Genomic DNA, 18,901 nt, shown 5'->3' with positions numbered 1-18,901 from the left:
TCAGTTTAAACATACTATTGGCAGTACAAACACATATACTGTCTATTTATTACTTTAAATAGCTGAAGTACCAAGTGTTTCCCGGGGATTTTCTTTACAAGATACAATATAAATTGTTGCTTTAAGATCATCTCTGTATTGTTTGTTATCCTCTTAAATGGACGTCTTTACCAGGCGTTGAAATGAATTTCAATGTTATTCCTAGAGATGGAAGGATGATAAAATTGAGTCGATATGTTTGTCGTTTACAGCAGAGGTTTCACTCCATCTTAGTATCTTTACTTTAATATCAGTCGTTGACATCGATCCAGTTCAGAACCAGTTGTTGAGTTGAAACACAAAACAGGAATATTTTGTAGTGATAATAGTACAGAATTAAAAAATAATACATATAATAAAATGAAATTAACTAAAATACTGTATAGTTTACAAACACTATCCATGTTCCTCATGTTCCTAATGTCACAATATCAACTTAAACATGAAGTTAATTCTTTCATTTCAGGTCAACCGTCCAGCAGATTCAATGACTTTGGCTGCTCCACAGTAAACCAAGTCTTCTCCGTCAAAGTCATGTCACGCTGGCAACAAAAACCCTGACATCATCCACACTCGCGCTCTGGAAATAGATCGAGGTCTTTGCAAGGTGCAACAGGGACCTTCAAGGTTATTTTTCTGCTACGTTTTTTTGCCGACAAATCACCAAATGATTTCAACACAGAATGACGGTAAAATAATTCATAGAAAATCTATTTTTTACAGTGAAATAAACCATAATTTTACATTTTATTAATCCTGATTAAACCTCAATTGATCCTTTGTTATCAAGAAAAAAACTTGTTTTATAACCAGAAAAAGCAGCAAAAAATGTCGACACAAAAATCAGTATATTATTGCAGTCACCACCATAAAGCTGACGTTATCAAAAACATATCAACACTCGAGTTACTCACGCGTTTTAAAAAAGTGTCGCCCGTTTCCCGGAGGGAGAGGAAGTGAGGCGTCGGTCGAACAAAAGAAGATTCTGAAAGCACTTAAAGAATCCGGCGCTCGCTCTGGTTTACTCTCTCTTCTCTAACCAGCTGCTATTAGTGGAAACATTGTGATCCTTCTGTTCTGTTGTCTCCTGACGCCGTGTTGAGTGTGTCACACACACCTGCTTCAGTCCATCACATCCACAACAACAACACTCTTAATAACACCGTTGACTCTGGTGAATACTGTTGCATTTTTACTTATTTTTAACTTCACTACAACAGTTTGATCAATATTTCTTTTTAATGTATTAAAAGGAATGTTTTTACATGTCAAACAGGTGTGTGTTTTCAACTATAAATAAATAATGGATTAACTCGAAACAGACGTTACACAGTATGATATGTAATTAAACGACAAGCGAACGTTTCACACAGCCTTCAGATAATGAATCAAACATCCCTGACGGATCAAACCTCACAAGTAGCTGCAGCTCACGCAGCACCTGGAACAACACGAGCTGTTTGCTCAAGTATTTACTCAGGCGGGACTGAACCCCAACACACAAGCTCCTCCAATAACATTTTCATTCTCACGAGTCGCATTTCTTCATTTTCATACAATTCGATTTTCCATTTTTATCTTTTCATGCTCAAGTTTTTTTAATATCTGAATTATTACTATGACTTAATGTATTCATACACTTTATGTTCAAGTTTAAATTCAAGTTTTCTGCTATATCCTCCTAAAGGAATCATTAAAACAACTTGATGAACCAAACTTTTATAATGATAATTTCTTTAAGGCAGGAGTGAAGCCAAAATCACAAGCTTATCAATAACATTTTTATTCTCATGAATTCACATTATTTGAATATTGTTTTATAATCATTATTTTATTATTTTATTTTGTTATATCAGTTGTTTTTTTATCCGTTTTTTTTCCCATTAAATTTTAGAAACCTTTGAATTATTAAAGCTCCCATAAATCTTTATGCATTATTATATTTTATCTCTGAGTTTAAATGCCATTACCCCCTATTTTTATCCGCTATGAATCATAAAAACAACTTCTGGATCCCATTTATTTAAATGATTATCCTTTTATACATTATACTGATGTGATCCCCAAGAGTCCACCTCGACACATAACATTTTAATTCTCATTGTGGCATTTCTACATTTACTTTTAATTGAATATTGTTTAATAAAACCGTTAACATTTTTATTTTTTCAACGGTTTTGTATGTGGTATGTACTTCCTATTATTTAGTAATATTTGATTTTATTATTATTATTATTATTATAACAATTTTCCAATGCATTGTTAAATTTAATCTTTGAGTTTAAATTCTTTTTTGTTCTATTTTCATCTTCCTATATGAACCATACAAATCAACCCTATTTTAAGAATGATAATCATTTTATACTTTATACTGGAATGATCAATTTTTAAACTTTTTAAAGTGGGAAACCGTTTTAAACACGAAAATCTACGAGAAGTAAATCATGAGAATGATTCATTGGTTTTGAGTCACAAGCAATTATTTAAAAAAAAGAAAAGAAAAAGCCGACAAACCTTCGCACAGAGATATTCAGTCCAGAGCCAGAAGCCAATAATGATGTGAAGCTGTTAAGCTCCTGTTTGGACTCAACCAGCACCAGAAAGATAAAAGCTACGAGAGACTAACTCAGAGCCTGGAGGGACGCCAGAAATCCTCTGCACCGACTTGTAAGAAATAAATAAAAATGACAAAAAGTTGATCAACTTCTAGAAGTTAAACCTGCAGCTCCACAGTACGACTGCCTTCTCTCTCTCTCTCTCTCTCTCTCTCGCTCTCTCTCTCTCTATCCCCCCTTCCTCTTTTTCTGTGATTTTTGGAAAGCTAAAGCTGCTGGCAGCTGCCCACTGTGTAAACACACACACACACACACACTCGTGTTTATCCTCCGTCTAGGAAAACTGTAGTAGTAGCTGAGAGTTTTGCATTTTTGGCAGCGCAGACCTATAATTGATAGAATAATAAAATGCTGCTCAGACAAATGTCCGCCATGTTCCACGTCCTTAAAAAGTCTGACCTTCTCTTGTTAAAACATCAGCAACAAACAATACATATTCTTCACTGACAGACACTGAATAGAAAATTAAAGCTAATTTGGTTCAGATTAGAGCTGCACGATACTGGAAATAAGTGCGATATTCGATATTGGTGTCTTGAATTGCGATATCGATATTAATGCGGTATTTTTTTCTTTCACCTAAAAATGTAGTCGAGTACTGAAGGGAAGGTCCGGGGGTTAAGAGAAGGAAAAGGATGCGATATTTCCCTTATAACACTTATATCACTTATAACCGATGCAGTCCCGCAAAACTGAGCGACATCAGAGAGGAGCCGCCGGCGCGTCACAATATCACCAAATCAATAATAAATCCACCTCCTTGTACAAACACACATAATACTTTGTAAATGACCTGATGCTAACAAGTTAGCTCATTAGCATACGGCGAAGACAGACAGGTTTGTTTGGAAGTTCACGAAGAAAACAACTGAGACGAGATGAAAAGTTCTTACAATATGTTGCTTTAACAAAGGAGGTTGAAAGAGACGAGTGACTGGATCACTAGTGTTTGACTAGATCATAAGTTAGTATTACTTCCGTGTATATACAAGTCAGTGCGTCAGCAAGACGCGTCGCCATAGCAACCGAGGCTAGCAAGCTGCGCCTACAGTTCACAGACAGACGGAGACGTAAACGACGAGACATAGAAGTACAAATTGACAACTTTACAGAACGTGACACTGATTGGTCGAAGTACACATTTAAGAAATGCTTGATTTATACAATAAAACAATTATAAATGATCAGATGTTTTCGATGCATATCACACGTGCCAATAGTTCAGATTATATCAGAAATTATCGTTCAGATTATCGTCAGCACCTGACAGACTCCAGTTCTCTAACGTCCCGTTGAGAGAAAAGCTCAAACCAGCAGCTAATACAGCATAACTCCGTGATGAAGATGATGATGATGATGATGCTTCTCCTAACACCCACATATCCAGAGACGACCCTGAGGTGAGCGAGGTCAAGTGTGATGGTTTATCCAACGCTCCGTTATAAGCGAAGGAGAAAACTGTCACTGAGGCAACTGCTGGAATTAGGCTGGAATTTAACGGTGTGAGTCATGCTGGGTCTCCACAAACTTATAAAACCGCGGGAGTCAAGATTCTCCGTTAAAAAGAACAAGACGAAGAATGTTGTGTTGGGAGGAAACAACGAGGGCAGCAACCAATGCAAATAAATATAAAGACATTTCTAAACAGTAAGATGATCATTTAGAGTCAAACTCAATAACACAAGAAGCCAAATGCATTATATATTTACCGAACTTTAACAAAGAAAATGAGTCTGATTGCAAAATTCACTCTGCCTTCAAATGTCTTTCTTTCACCGTCGTTTACAGGATGTGTCTGTAATTGTTGATAATCACTGTTTCTTATCTTGTTTAAAACACTGGCATCTTTATACAGTGGATCACCTTATTAAAAAGGTCGCCATCTACTTTGACTCTGAGCCAAACATCTAGTGATAAAATGATCTTTCGTTGGTTCTTTTTGTGATTGTGAAGAATACAGGGTCTACGATAAAATATATAGTGATACTGTATTAACAAAGATATATGTGTAGTATTGTCCAGTACTTGACTCTGGTGTTGTAGTATTTACAGACCACATGACTCTCGACAAAGTCGCAACTGCTTTCATTTGTTTTCAAACCAAAAAATGTCCAAACATCAGCTTTAAAAGCAGCTGGAGTCACTGTATCCTCTCGTCCTCAGTCATCACTGGGATTTCATTGTTCCTCTAGCTGTCGATGTAAAGACTGTTGCCATCTAGTGGCCTGAGGTTTACTTGCAACACAAAAAGGAACAAACGTTGTGATTATTTGCTTCATAATTGCAAATTTAAAAAAAGAAGTAATTAATTCTGACTTATTCATGATTTAAATCTATACTGATATTGTTTTATATTGATAAAGTGCTTTTGAACATCACTACAGTATCTATATTGTCTAATACCACTACGTATTAGTAAACAAAACGTACATATAAATGAAAAACTACAACAAAAGCAAATTTTTAAAACTCATCTATCTTCTAATATCGTTGCCTTTTTTTCATTGTAACTTGAATTTATTTTAATCATATTTAAACTATTTTTCTTTGACACATTACATGTAGTAGGGAACAAGTAAAAACAGAATTATCAGAAGAAAATGTCAATCATTTGGAAGGTCTACGTCATGTTTATCTTGATCAGCATCAGTGCCGTCATGAAACGAGGCGGAGAATCCGATCAATCATTGCAACACGTCTGACGCGGATTCCGGTAAAACGCGGCCCCTCAGGTGACCTAAAAATCTTGAGAAACTCAATTACCGTTGAACTTCTGTTCATCTTTACCCGACGTGAAGCTCACAAGACACGGCAGGTAGAAAAATGATGAGTAACAGAAGCTACAGATACAATTCTCTCAATGAAGTTTTCACGTTCAACGGTTGCATAACTTCATTCCAGACGCTTCAGTCTGTTTACTTAGGAAATCCCTGTTTTGTGCAAAAAATAAGTGCCGGTGATTCATAAAGGTGCGTAACATTTAGACACAACATAGAGGAGTCACTTGTCCTGAGACAGACCGAGACTCGCCCCAGAAACGGTGAGAATCCAGCCTCAGAATATGAAACCTCAAAAGGCGACGATCCGTACCTCAGTTGTGTCTTCAGCTCGGTGAAGCGCGGCCTCTTGCTGGGATCGTACGACCAGCACTTGGTCATCAGGCTGTACAGCGTGGGCGGACACTGCGGCGGCATCGCCAGACGCTCGCCGTTCTCTATCCTGCCGATGACGTCGTTGTTCTTCACGCCCTGGAAGGGCTTGACGCCGTACATGAGGATCTCCCACATGCAGACGCCTGGAGACGAGTGGGCGATGAAGACAAACGACGGATGTTTCTCACCATGTTTACTTACCGAACATCCAGACGTCGCTGGCCGTGGTGAACCGTCTGAAGTTGATGGACTCCGGCGCCATCCATTTGATGGGAAGTTTGCCTTTAGATGCTGAGAGACAGAAGTTACATGTGGTTTAATCACTATTCAGATCATTCATTTAGAAAGTTTACCTTTGTAGTAAGAACTGTCCTCCATGTACCGCGACAAACCGAAGTCTCCCAGCTTCACACAATCAACTGTAGAAACCAACACGTTTCGAGCAGCGATGTCCCTAAAAGACAGACAGTTTTTTCAATTATATTCCCACCTTCATGTAACTTCATGTAAAAAATTACTCAGAACACTTACACACAAACAAATCATCTGTTTTATATGTACGGCTGCAATGTATGGCTCGGTATACATCATGTTTATCGGTCTATATATCATGTTTATCTGGGTATACATCATGTTTATCGGTCTAAACATCATGTTTATCTGGGTATAAATCATGTTTATTTGGCTATAAATCATGTTTATCTTTGTATTAAATTAAGTTTATATGTCTAAACATCATGTTTATCTGGGTATAAATCATGTTTATCTTTGTTTAAATTAAGTTTATATGTCTAAACATCATGTTTATCTGGGTATAAATCATGTTTATCTTTGTTTAAATTAAGTTTATATGTCTAAACATCATGTTTATCTGGGTATAAATCATGTTTATCTTTGTATAAATTAAGTTTATGTCTAAACATCATGTTTATCTGGGTATAAATCATGTTTATCTTTGTTTAAATTAAGTTTATATGTCTAAACATCATGTTTATCTGGGTATAAATCATGTTTATTTGGCTATAAATCATGTTTATTTGGCTATAAATCATGTTTATCTTTGTATAAATTAAGTTTATATGTCTAAATATCATGTTTATCTGGGTATAAATCATGTTTATCTGGGTATAAATCATGTTTATTTGGCTATAAATCATGTTTATCTTTGTATAAATTAAGTTTATATGTCTAAACATCATGTTTATCTGGGTATAAATCATGTTTATCTGGGTATAAATCATGTTTATCTTTGTATAAATTAAGTTTATATGTCTAAACATCATGTTTATCTGGGTATAAATCATGATTATCTTTGTTTAAATTAAGTTTATATGTCTAAACATCATGTTTATCTGGGTATAAATCATGTTTATCTTTGTATAAATTAAGTTTATATGTCTTAACATCATGTTTATCTGTGTCTAAATTATGTTTATGTATGTATAAATTATGTTTATCTGGGTATAAATTATGTTTATTTGGGTATAAATTATGTTTATCTGTGTATAAATCATGTTTATCCGTGTATAAATGGTGTTAACTTAAGTACAAAACATATTTACCTGTGTACAAATCGTTTACTCTCCAAATAAGCCAGCGCTGTGCTGAGTTGAGACGAGTACAGGATGAGAGTCGCCAGGTCTAAGCTGTACTTCCTCACCTGCAGGAAGGATCGCAACTAAAACAAAACAAAAAACATGGATCACAGGTGTTAGAAGCAGAGCAGACAAATATAAATGATGAACCATCATCTAACCTCTCCGAGCGTGCAAAGCTCCATGATGATCCAGACTGGATTCTCCGTGATGACTCCCATGAGCTTGACGATGTTAGGATGATCGAACTGCCGCATCGTTACTGAAGAGAAATAGTAAAGAAGGATTAATTGTGATCATATATAGTTGATCCTCTACGAACACCAGGTGCAAACTTACAAGCTTCTTGGAGAAACTTTTCCCTGACGCTGTCTGACGTCGAGTTCTTACAGGTCTTCACGGCCACTGATAAAGCCGGGTTCTCCTGCAGGGCAAAGAAGTGACGTTGTTGGAAGAGTAAAGGAAATAACAGGTGAATAAGTGGCCATGAAATCAAGTACCGGGCTGATGTAGACTCCCTGGTGGACGTCTCCGAACTGTCCCTCTCCTATGCAGCGTCCCAGCTCGATGCGATCGCGTTGGATCTCATAGTCCTGTGCTGTAGCAGGAACAAGCATGGAGACGAAAAACAAAAGTTTCACGGTGATGCCCGGGATGGATGGATGGAGCACAACACGCCTCAGTCAGGCCTCGCCAAGCTTGTCAGAGCAACACGCCGCATTCCTTATCAACTCAGAACCACCTCCTCGCTCCACCTTGTGGCGGGTTTGCACGTTCGCAAAGAAATCTTCTTTCTTACTCTGACAAGTTTGGTCCCGGCAAGGCTTTCGACTACATGCGAACAACGGCGTCTGCAAACCACAAGGGGGCGCGCCACGTGACAGACACACAAACCACAGGGATTGAGGAGGGATTTGGACAAAGTCAGGTTCAATGTTACAAATCAGCAACAAATAACAAGACAAGTTAAAGTTGACTCAGTAAGAACGCTGTGGCTGCTGTGAGGCTCGTGGGTTTGCATGTGACTGTCAAACCCGTCTTTGTCCAAATCATTCGTATTCTACATGGAAGCGCAAACACGGGGTTATGTGGGGAGAAGAAACACACACCGACCCCGTTGACTGAGGTCAAACTGTCAACTGTTGACTGAAGGCAACATGCACGATTGACCACCAGTACAAAAGTATTTCTTAGTACACAATTCAACCCCGTTTCTGTTTCATCTGCCACTTTCCCTTCATTTTCCTCGGAGAGGTCAGAGGTCATCATGCTGTGATTAACACTCCAAAAGTTTGATTTCATTATTATTATTTTCGCTCTTCTAGCCCTGAACTGAACGTCTTCCTCCACAGAGCAAGCAAGAGTCATCGTCACAACAATCATGTCATTACCTTGTTCTAGTCCATAGTATTCTGGGAGACGTGTTAGTGACAGAAGAAAGAATAACTAGTGATGAGTACACAGATTCACAGGTGGTTAGTTCAGTGTTTGTTAGTGTTGACGCAAGGTTTTAAAGAAAAAGTGGACAAATTAGGAATTTTTTTTATCATATAAAAGGGAAATTAAAATGAAATTGTACAGTTTTTTTTATCGTTTTCCTCAATTCAATTGAGAAGATTCTAAATTTTAATTCAACATGATAATTTGAAGAGTACCAAACACAAATATATGAGCTGAAACAGCCACACTAAAACCAGCTTTATGTAAACGTTATACATTGGTAATAACTAATTAATTCTGAGGTTAAATACAAGTTTAAGTTTAAGTGCAGAAATCAATGTAAAGACCCAGAGAAGGGAGAGCAGAAAGCAAGTTCTTATACATCTACAAAACAGAAGACTTTTCCCCTTTTAATTACAACTATTTTAATAAGAAAACATGTTTTCAAACAATATTATAGAAGTATTTTTGCTTCATTTGGAATATCAGTTCCATTTTTAAAAAGTGAACTTACTTGAAGGCATGGTGTAGGTGTCCTCCTCGTCTATGATCTCAGCGTAGTCGTCCGTTTCTTACAGAAGAACCAGAAAAAACGTCATTAGTGATGCAATAATACATTTGTCATAATAATGTGTCAATAATATAATCGAATAAAAACAAGCAGAGGATCGTCACCGAACAGATTTCAACTCCTGCTGGATTGACAGACATATTTTCAGTCCAGCGACTGCACATGACGAGGAGAGAGCGCTCAGAGGGCGAACATGCAGAGGAAGGGGAGGAATGGAAAGTTCTTTTTCCATGGACGAGAAATACTGTGAACAACATGTTGAGTAATGAAGAGAACTCTAACGTACACAGAAATGAATAAGCTCCACTGATGTCACGTTCACATTACAAAGTCAAGTATTTCGATGTCAAGGATCTTCTTTCACGAGACGGTCAACGATTCCTCGACATCCAAATAAACAAATCGATACAAAAACATTTGTCAGATATTTTGGATGAGTTTGAGCGAAAACATGTACAGTATGTCCTGTTGCAGTTTTTCTCATGATCAACCCTAACTTTGCTTGAAAATAAAGACGACAAAAACACAACAACTTTCTCTTCACCGTGCGACACAATGACAACAACATTTAATACTAGAAAATGTGCATTTCCAGATGAAAATGCAGTGTGAATGCTGACTCTGCTGAATCTGTAAACATCCCATAATAGTATATATATAATATCATATACAATTGAATCTATTAAAAGTAGAAGTATAATTAGTAGTAAACGAAGAAGAACTGGAATTAGTAGTAAAGTAGAGGTAGCAGAAAATTAAAATTAGTTGTGGAATTAGTAGTAAAAATAGAAGAAGTGGAAAGAGTAGTACATTTAGAAGTAGTAGTGGAATTAGTAGTTAAAGTAGAATAAGTGGAATAAGTAGTAAAAGTGAAAGTAGTAGTTGAATAAGTAGTAAAAGTGAAAGTAGTAGTTGAATAAGTAGTAAAAGTGAAAGTAGTAGTTGAATAAGTAGTAAAAGTGAAAGTAGTAGTTGAATTAGTAGTAAAAGTAGGAGAATTGGAATTAGTAGTACATTTAGAAGTAGTAGAAAAGTAAAAGTAGTAGTAGAATTAGTAGTAAAAGTAGAATTATTAGAAGTAGTGGTATTAGTAGTAGAAGTAGACAAAAGTGTTTAAGTTGAATGAAGTTTCTAGGTGTGAGTACATGAATGTACCTGAAAATCAGTGGAAGGAGTTGAAACATGAGTTTCCACATTCAAGTGAATGGGGGGAAAAAGGGTAGAAAAAGAGGAATAAAAGGAAGAGATAAAAGAGAGCTAAAACATAGCCCGCATTTCAGGAATGAGCTGAATTGATAAAAGTTTGAACGGTTGAAATACATAAAGAGAAAAACAGGATCTCAATACTGGACACAATAAACGAGAAGGTCTTGGTCGACACGAGCGAATCGAAGTCAGAGAAGAACAGAAAGAAGAAGCAGCTGCAGATGAGAAGATGTTGCTCAACGTGTTGACAAGCCAGTGTGTGTGTGTGTGTGTGTGTGTGTGTGTGTGTGTGATAATCTCCCCGGATTGACACTAGTAATGTGAACGTAATCTAACGTGAAGCCACGTCATGATGGAGGAATGTTGTTTACATCTGCACTAGTGTGAGCTGAGCAGCCACGCGACACACAAACACACAAGGAAACACATGGATTAGTTTGGATGTTAAAAAGATAAGGCGGGGAAGTGTCACTCTGGTTTTAACTCTGTGTGTTGGTCAGAGGTCAGAGGTCAGGAGAGAGCGGGAGCAGATCGAGAGCACGAGTGAGTCAAACTGTCCATGTGGACATCTGGACTGAAGAGCGTCTCACGCAGACACAGACCAGGCTTTATGGAGCGACACGAGCGTCTATCAATCCTTTATCTGACTCCTGGCAGCCCTGTGTGTGTGAGTGTGTGAGTGTGTGAGTGTGTGAGTGTGTGAGCGAGTGTGAGTGTGTGTGTGTCTGAGTCTGTGTGTGTGTGTGTGTGTGTGTGTGTGTGTGTGTGTGTGTGTGTGTGTGTGTGTGTGTGTGTGTGTGTGTGACAATCACAGCAGCATGGAGAAAAAAAAAGAAGCTTAGTTTTTTTTACCTGAAACACAAACGGCTCGGGTTCGAACTCCATCCATTCGCTTTTCCATCCTCCGTTCATGATTGGACACTCTGTCAGGAGGGAGGGATGAAGACGAGATGATGAAGAGGAGATGATGAAGAGGAGATGATGAAGATGAGATGATGAAGAGGAGATGATGAAGACGAGATGATGAAGACGAGATGATGAAGACGCATTAGTTTTATAATAATAGAAAACGACTTTAACATCACAGCTTTACTTCTAAACCATGTTCTCGTAAAGCTGGTTATTTTCATCATAATTTACAAATATGAAAAAAAAATACACATATAATACACAAATATTTTCAAGCAGAGCTTGTAACACGGCAGTAAAACAGCAGGATAAATATAACCCACTATAAAAACCATTGTCAGGTTTGGGCTACTTTACATTTCACCATCGATTTACTAATTCCACGCTAACACATGGCATTGATATTTACTTCTTGGACATCTGATCGATTGCTTTCACTGACAGGCTACATCTATAGCAAATGTTTGCCATTGAAATGACTGTTCAAAATAAAATCAAACTACTGTCTTCTTCTTGTTCCCTCAGCACGTCTATTCCTTCTTGCTAGGGCGCCTACTAGATGGATATTAATTGGTAATTATCAATTAATTTGCAATCGTATAAATGATCATTTTTAAAGCAACAGGGTTTCAAGATGGCTTTTAGTCTGAAAATTAAAATAATTTTACTGTATGTATATTTCTCTTCTGGAATTATTCCTAGTAGAGGCAATAAAATATCATGAAACAGAATCATTACTTTTCAATAACGTGTGTTTAAAATACAAATAATTAGATTTGTATTTTTTAACAATGATTAATAATTCGCAGCATCCATTAATTTTTGTGTTGCAATTAAACTTCCGGCATCTAGATCATTACGTCCTCTGCAGCTAAAGAAACAATGATATCCTGCAAGATCCTAGATAAGACTGAGGACGAGAGGATACAGTGACTCCAGCAGCTTTTAATCGCTGATGTTTGGCCATATTTTGGTTTGAAAACAAATGAAAGCAGTTACGACTTCGTCAAGAGTCATGTGGTCTGTAAATACTACAACACCAGAGTCAAGTACTCGACAATACTACACATATAAACTTGTTACTACAGTATCACAACACCAGAGTCAAGTACTGGACAATACTACACATATATACTTGTTACTACACTATCACAACACCAGAGTCAAGTACTGGACAATACTACACATATATACTTGTTACTACACTATCACAACACCAGAGTCAAGTACTGGACAATACTACACATATATACTTGTTACTACACTATCACAACACCAGAGTCAAGTACTGGACAATACTACACATATATACTTGTTACTACACTATCACAACACCAGAGTCAAGTACTGGACAATACTACACATATATACTTGTTACTACACTATCACAACACCAGAGTCAAGTACTGGACAATACTACACATATATACTTGTTACTACACTATCACAACACCAGAGTCAAGTACTGGACAATACTACACATATATACTTGTTACTACACTATCACAACACCAGAGTCAAGTACTGGACAATACTACACATATATACTTGTTACTACACTATCACAACACCAGAGTCAAGTACTGGACAATACTACACATATATCCTTGTTACTACACTATCACAACACCAGAGTCAAGTACTGGACAATACTACACATATATACTTGTTACTACACTATCACAACACCAGAGTCAAGTACTGGACAATACTACACATATATACTTGTTACTACACTATCACAACACCAGAGTCAAGTACTGGACAATACTACACATATATACTTGTTACTACACTATCACAACACCAGAGTCAAGTACTGGACAATACTACACATATATACTTGTTACTACACTATCACAACACCAGAGTCAAGTACTGGACAATACTACACATATATCCTTGTTACTACACTATCACAACACCAGAGTCAAGTACTGGACAATACTACACATATATACTTGTTACTACACTATCACAACACCAGAGTCAAGTACTGGACAATACTACACATATATACTTGTTACTACACTATCACAACACCAGAGTCAAGTACTGGACAATACTACACATATATACTTGTTACTACACTATCACAACACCAGAGTCAAGTACTGGACAATACTACACATATATACTTGTTACTACACTATCACAACACCAGAGTCAAGTACTGGACAATACTACACATATATCCTTGTTACTACACTATCACAACACCAGAGTCAAGTACTGGACAATACTACACATATATACTTGTTACTACACTATCACAACACCAGAGTCAAGTACTGGACAATACTACACATATATACTTGTTACTACACTATAACAACACCAGAGTCAAGTACTCGACAATACTACACATATATACTTGTTACTACACTATAACAACACCAGAGTCAAGTACTGGACAATACTACACATATATCCTTGTTACTACAGTATCACAACACCAGAGTCAAGTACTCGACAATACTACACATATATACTTGTTACTACACTATAACAACACCAGAGTCAAGTACTCGACAATACTACAAGTATATCCTTGTTACTACACTATCACAACACCAGAGTCAAGTACTCGACAATACTACACATATATACTTGTTACTACACTATAACAACACCAGAGTCAAGTACTCGACAATACTACAAGTATATCCTTGTTACTACACTATCACAACACCAGAGTCAAGTACTCGACAATACTACACATATATACTTGTTACTACACTATCACAACACCAGAGTCAAGTACTCGACAATACTACACATATATACTTGTTACTACACTATCATTATATATCGCAATATATTGTATCATTGACTATTCATCGTGATACGTATTGTATCAACAGATTCTTGACAATACACACAACACATTGTATAATAAGCCACAGAATTCAAAGCAAGTCAAAAAGTACCATGTTGTAGAAAAACTACAGTCAATAATATATTTTCCTTCTGGAATTATCGCAGTATTTTTAAATTGTGAAAAGAGGGTGTGATGACTTACTTTGGGATGGAAGGCAGAGCTCTGTCTCCGTCTGAACAAACAAAAATACTGTGTGTTAAATCCAGTCAGTATGAAGAAACATAAACAATGAACCTCAAGTCACCTTTCTGCACCCTCACGATAAAAGAGTGAGAGGCCGAGGAGACGAGGCGACAGTATCCGTCGATCAGGTCGGCCATGTTTTCCGCCTTAGTCAGCGACGCCGTGGTCACTGTAAGAGGCTGAACACACCCGGGGAGAGACTGATGTCAGAGACTCGTCCTCGCAGGGACACAATGACAGCTTTTATCAGAGGCTTCTACACAAGAGAGCGTCTCTGCCTCGACACTGATGCCAACATGTGTTCCACTTCAACATCCTGTGGAGAACACACTCACTCTTGAGCACACGCTGGCACTCCAGCGCAGATGGTGACATCTTTACGCTGCCCTTTCTGCACCACTTCTCTTAGACGTGGACGACAGTCTCAACAAATGAAAGGTGCTGAGACAGCACTTTTGAAACCAGGCGTCAGAAGAAGACCAACGTGACTTTAAAAAGTATTTACTCTTTAGGAGTTAATCCTACTTTCACACTCACACTTTAGGGATCAATAAAGTGTTACCTTATACACAACATAAATCAGCTCTTGAGTTAATGTAAGATCATTTTAAAGTACTAAAACTTAACTCTACAAAGTAATAAATATTGAATAAAAACATTTTACATCATTTATTGCCAACATTGTTGTACTCCTTTCACATTGTTTAGCTTTTTTTTTTTATAGCTAACAATAAAATAAAATAAATAACAAATTACAATTTTTAACATCCATCTTTCTTGCATTTATTGGATTTTTTTTGTTTCCCTTCACAAAGATAAAACCCACAAACTGACACTACTTCAATTTGTAGGTACGCAGAATTTAAAAAATACTTTTTTTGCTCAATTATACAAGTTTATCAGTAACACAGTTTATTATAAATAAATAAAAATCCCCACTAACAGATTTTTTTCCCTGAGTAACACAGAGTATTGCAACATGTTTTCTTACTGAACGCTACAAACTTTATTGGAACGCATTCATTTCCTGCTGCAACAATAAAAGTTTGTGCCAGGAAAAGAAAATGTTATCACTAAGTGTGGTTTTTCCGATTAATATTTTATATATTCTATTTTTTTTAAATATTATTTTAATGAATCTTTGTCCTTTTATATCTTACTTTTGCGAAAGATTGTATTTTGTCTTATCTGGCATTGATATGTGTATCTTTCTTTGACACTCGTCTTTGAAAATGGATTCCGTAAAAATGTGAATTTCCATCCATCCATCCATCCATCCATCCATCCATCCATCCATCCATCCTTTGAAATGGTCGCCTTTCAATTAATCCATCTGGAAATTTCCCTGCTAGTTAATCCATCCATCTATCATCCATCATCCAACCATCTATCCAACAAACCATTTATCTTTCATTCATTCATCCATCCATCCATCCTTTCTGCCTTCTGTCTGTTTGTCAATCCACCTGTAAATTCAAAAATTTAAGGTAATCCATCCTTCCACACAACCATCTGTCCATCAAACCATCCAACAATCCATATTATAAACACAAAACATCAATTATTTAGGTGCAGACTCTGTACGTGTGCTTGTCGTTTATTTTCTGTTTACCTCGAGAGCACCCGCTACATTGAGTTGCAGCATTCCTTTTCTGTCCTTCTCATCCAACGACGAGTACTGGATGGACTGGACCTGGTTGAAGTTGGCCAAGTGCGTCGGCTGGAGAGAAGAAAATACTGTAGTTACTTTGAAAGTGCATGGACACAGACAGCCAGCAGAGGGCGGTGTAGCGCTATCGACATCGACCCCTTATTTAAAATGCATCACTGGCTGCAAAGTTTCACTTAAATAGTAATAAAAACTGATTTTATGGGTCAGCAGATTTGGCTCAACTCACCATGGAGCCTTTATCTGTGAGGTAGCTGATTCCTTCCTCGGGTCCAATAGCCAACTTGACTGATATGATCCAGCTTGACTGGAAATAACACATGAAAAACATATTATCTTCACTAAACCAGTGCATTCTATCATTTCAGTCCTGATAGAAGGAAAGATCTTGAAGTGACTTCTACTCTCAAATGTTCCATTTGTTGGTGTGATTCGTACCCCCAGAGCACACTTGAAGCACTCCTTGTCGAACTGGTAGATGGGCGAGAGGATCTCGAAGAACTTGTGGATGCTCTGCTCATCGTTGAGGTTGGCGAACTGCTTGAAGGTTTGTTGGATCTGCTTGCGGAGCGTCTTCGCCTGGAACGACCAGAGGAGGCGGAGGAGGAGGGTGTGAGGATGAGGAGAAGGATCGGGTTTCTCCAAAGAAACAACACGGCGTCGCGCTGACAAAGCATGTTTTGGAGTGACAACAGCAGGTTCCACTTAATTCAGCATAATCGGATGAGCAGACGTTCAGACAGGCGTCCATTATGTCGAGATGGACTTTCTCTCAGTCAGCGAGTGTGAGGAGCAGAGAGGTTCGGTTTGAGTGCAACATGCTGGAGTATTTAAGTACATCAGTGGCATCGGAATATTGACTGGTTGGAGTTAACCGTTTAAAAGATGAAACTTATTATTGCTGTTGAATTTAAAGCATTGAATCCTCTTTTTAAATAACTTAATTCAATAAATTGTATAATAAAAGGGTAAATTTGTTGTTTTTTTTATTTATAATAGAAAAATAAATTGAAAATTGTATTTATTTTTACACATAGTTTGATATTCTATTTCCAATAATTCACAATTCAATATTCTAAGTTCAATATATATTCAATTGTAGCCTTTTAAAATACATTTAAAAATGTTGGTATAATAGTGCCACCAGACAATACCAAAAAAGAGCTACTTGATTTAACTTTCAGCCAATCATGCGACGCACAGATGATCACATGACCTCATAGAAGCACTGGACTGTTTATTCCTTATCTGAGAATTAAAAGCAAAGTTAATATTTCAGCTTCCATTTGCAACTAATGATAGTTTTACAGTTCAGTGTGAATTAAAAGGGGGATCTGTGCTCGATTGCATTGGTCTGGTAAGATGAGATACAACTTTATTAATTAATGGCAATATTACCAACATTTTTAATGGAATTAAAACAATACACAACTATAAAATATACTTGATTTAGAACACTTCTTTATTTTTTAATAATTGGAATTTGAACATTAAACTAAGAGTAAAAAAATATATAATTTGGAAAATATTCCAAGTGAATTTGATTCAATTATTAAGAATAAATAAAATTATATTTTAATATGGAAATAATTTAATTGTATTATTTAAAAAATGAAAGCTTTAAAGTAACAATATTTAATTTAAAAAAAAAGTAGTTCAAATGTAAATTGAATTAAATCATATTATTCTGCGGAAACCGATATACTTGTAGATCCTGTGGAAGTCGGTACTAAAGCTTCATTCTTCTCACCTTCAGAGAGTCCAGCAGACTTTTAGGGAAGAACCTTCTTAAACCAACATCTTTCCTGAGAAAGAAAGAACACAAGTGTGAACTTCTGGTTTCACTGAAAATATGGATTTGACTTTAAACTCACTCCAGAAGTTCATAGTTGGATTTTTTATCCAGGGCGTTCCCCGGCATCTCTCTGAAGAACCGTCTGATCGACAAGAAGTGATTAATAACAACAAACTTCAAGAGGTCCTCAAATAAACGTACCTTATTTCTAAACAGCCGAGCTTCAAAGCAACATCTTGATCCACCTGATCGGCGATGAGATGCATGTAGTCGCTCTTCACCTGGAGACACAAGTGGGGTTTGAGATCCTCCAACAACATCAGCTCTGATCTCAGAGTCATCATTTCAAACTTTTGTTCCTCGTGTGCTTCGTTTGCGACGATAAATCGTTTCTTATTCGCGAGAAAACTCAAAGTTCTATTTTTAATCTAGTTTACGTTGAGCAGCCGATGTTTATTAATGCTCGTCTGGGATCTTTTGAAGCTGTTTAAGTTACATTTGTGAAACTGTGGCAGAACTTTACTCCATTTTCTCCAGTTATTAATCTTTAAGTTTCCTTCTTTCCCTCCGTGGCTGAGCTGTAGCTCCTCATTAGTCGACTTGATTAACATAACAGCGTGAAAATATTCCATATTTAGAATCTCAACAAGATTCTAGTTGTGACTTTGTGTCCTACTTTGCTCCCAAACAGGAGTGATAGTCGTGTCGAGAGATTTAAGCCTGAAAATCTGTCTTGAGAGGCACTCGACACACACAACACACCTGACACACACACACACACCTGAAACACACACAACACACCTGACACAAACACACACACACCTGACACACACACACACACCTGAA

General features: G+C 37.0%; 1 protein-coding gene across 5 annotated transcripts in view; it reads right to left on the bottom strand.

Annotated features, from left to right (window-relative positions):
- Window positions 1–18,901, bottom strand: part of LOC148062875 (focal adhesion kinase 1-like) — a 67,950-nt gene that overhangs the window by 25,624 nt on the left and 23,425 nt on the right. For 4 of the 5 annotated variants that reach the window (XM_087812437.1, XM_087812435.1, XM_087812433.1 and 1 more), the window contains 18 exons: window positions 18,257–18,336; window positions 18,135–18,197; window positions 18,011–18,065; window positions 16,699–16,839; window positions 16,490–16,567; window positions 16,204–16,311; window positions 14,653–14,770; window positions 14,550–14,580; window positions 11,471–11,541; window positions 9,356–9,412; window positions 8,793–8,813; window positions 7,902–7,999; window positions 7,741–7,825; window positions 7,563–7,663; window positions 7,369–7,484; window positions 6,160–6,260; window positions 6,008–6,097; window positions 5,745–5,949 (listed from right to left, as the gene is read on the bottom strand). In XM_087812437.1, the coding sequence (XP_087668563.1) occupies window positions 5,745–5,949; window positions 6,008–6,097; window positions 6,160–6,260; window positions 7,369–7,484; window positions 7,563–7,663; window positions 7,741–7,825; window positions 7,902–7,999; window positions 8,793–8,813; window positions 9,356–9,412; window positions 11,471–11,541; window positions 14,550–14,580; window positions 14,653–14,770; window positions 16,204–16,311; window positions 16,490–16,567; window positions 16,699–16,839; window positions 18,011–18,065; window positions 18,135–18,197; window positions 18,257–18,336 (1,619 nt within the window). The remainder of the gene's footprint in view (window positions 1–5,744; window positions 5,950–6,007; window positions 6,098–6,159; window positions 6,261–7,368; window positions 7,485–7,562; window positions 7,664–7,740; window positions 7,826–7,901; window positions 8,000–8,792; window positions 8,814–9,355; window positions 9,413–11,470; window positions 11,542–14,549; window positions 14,581–14,652; window positions 14,771–16,203; window positions 16,312–16,489; window positions 16,568–16,698; window positions 16,840–18,010; window positions 18,066–18,134; window positions 18,198–18,256; window positions 18,337–18,901) is intronic. The other variant, XM_087812434.1, reaches the window with a different exon arrangement.

Source organism: Callionymus lyra, chromosome 17 (genome assembly GCF_982586985.1).
Source record: "Callionymus lyra chromosome 17, fCalLyr1.hap1.1, whole genome shotgun sequence".
Taxonomy (NCBI): domain Eukaryota; kingdom Metazoa; phylum Chordata; class Actinopteri; order Syngnathiformes; family Callionymidae; genus Callionymus; species Callionymus lyra.
This window is presented reverse-complemented; position numbering and strand designations above follow the sequence as displayed.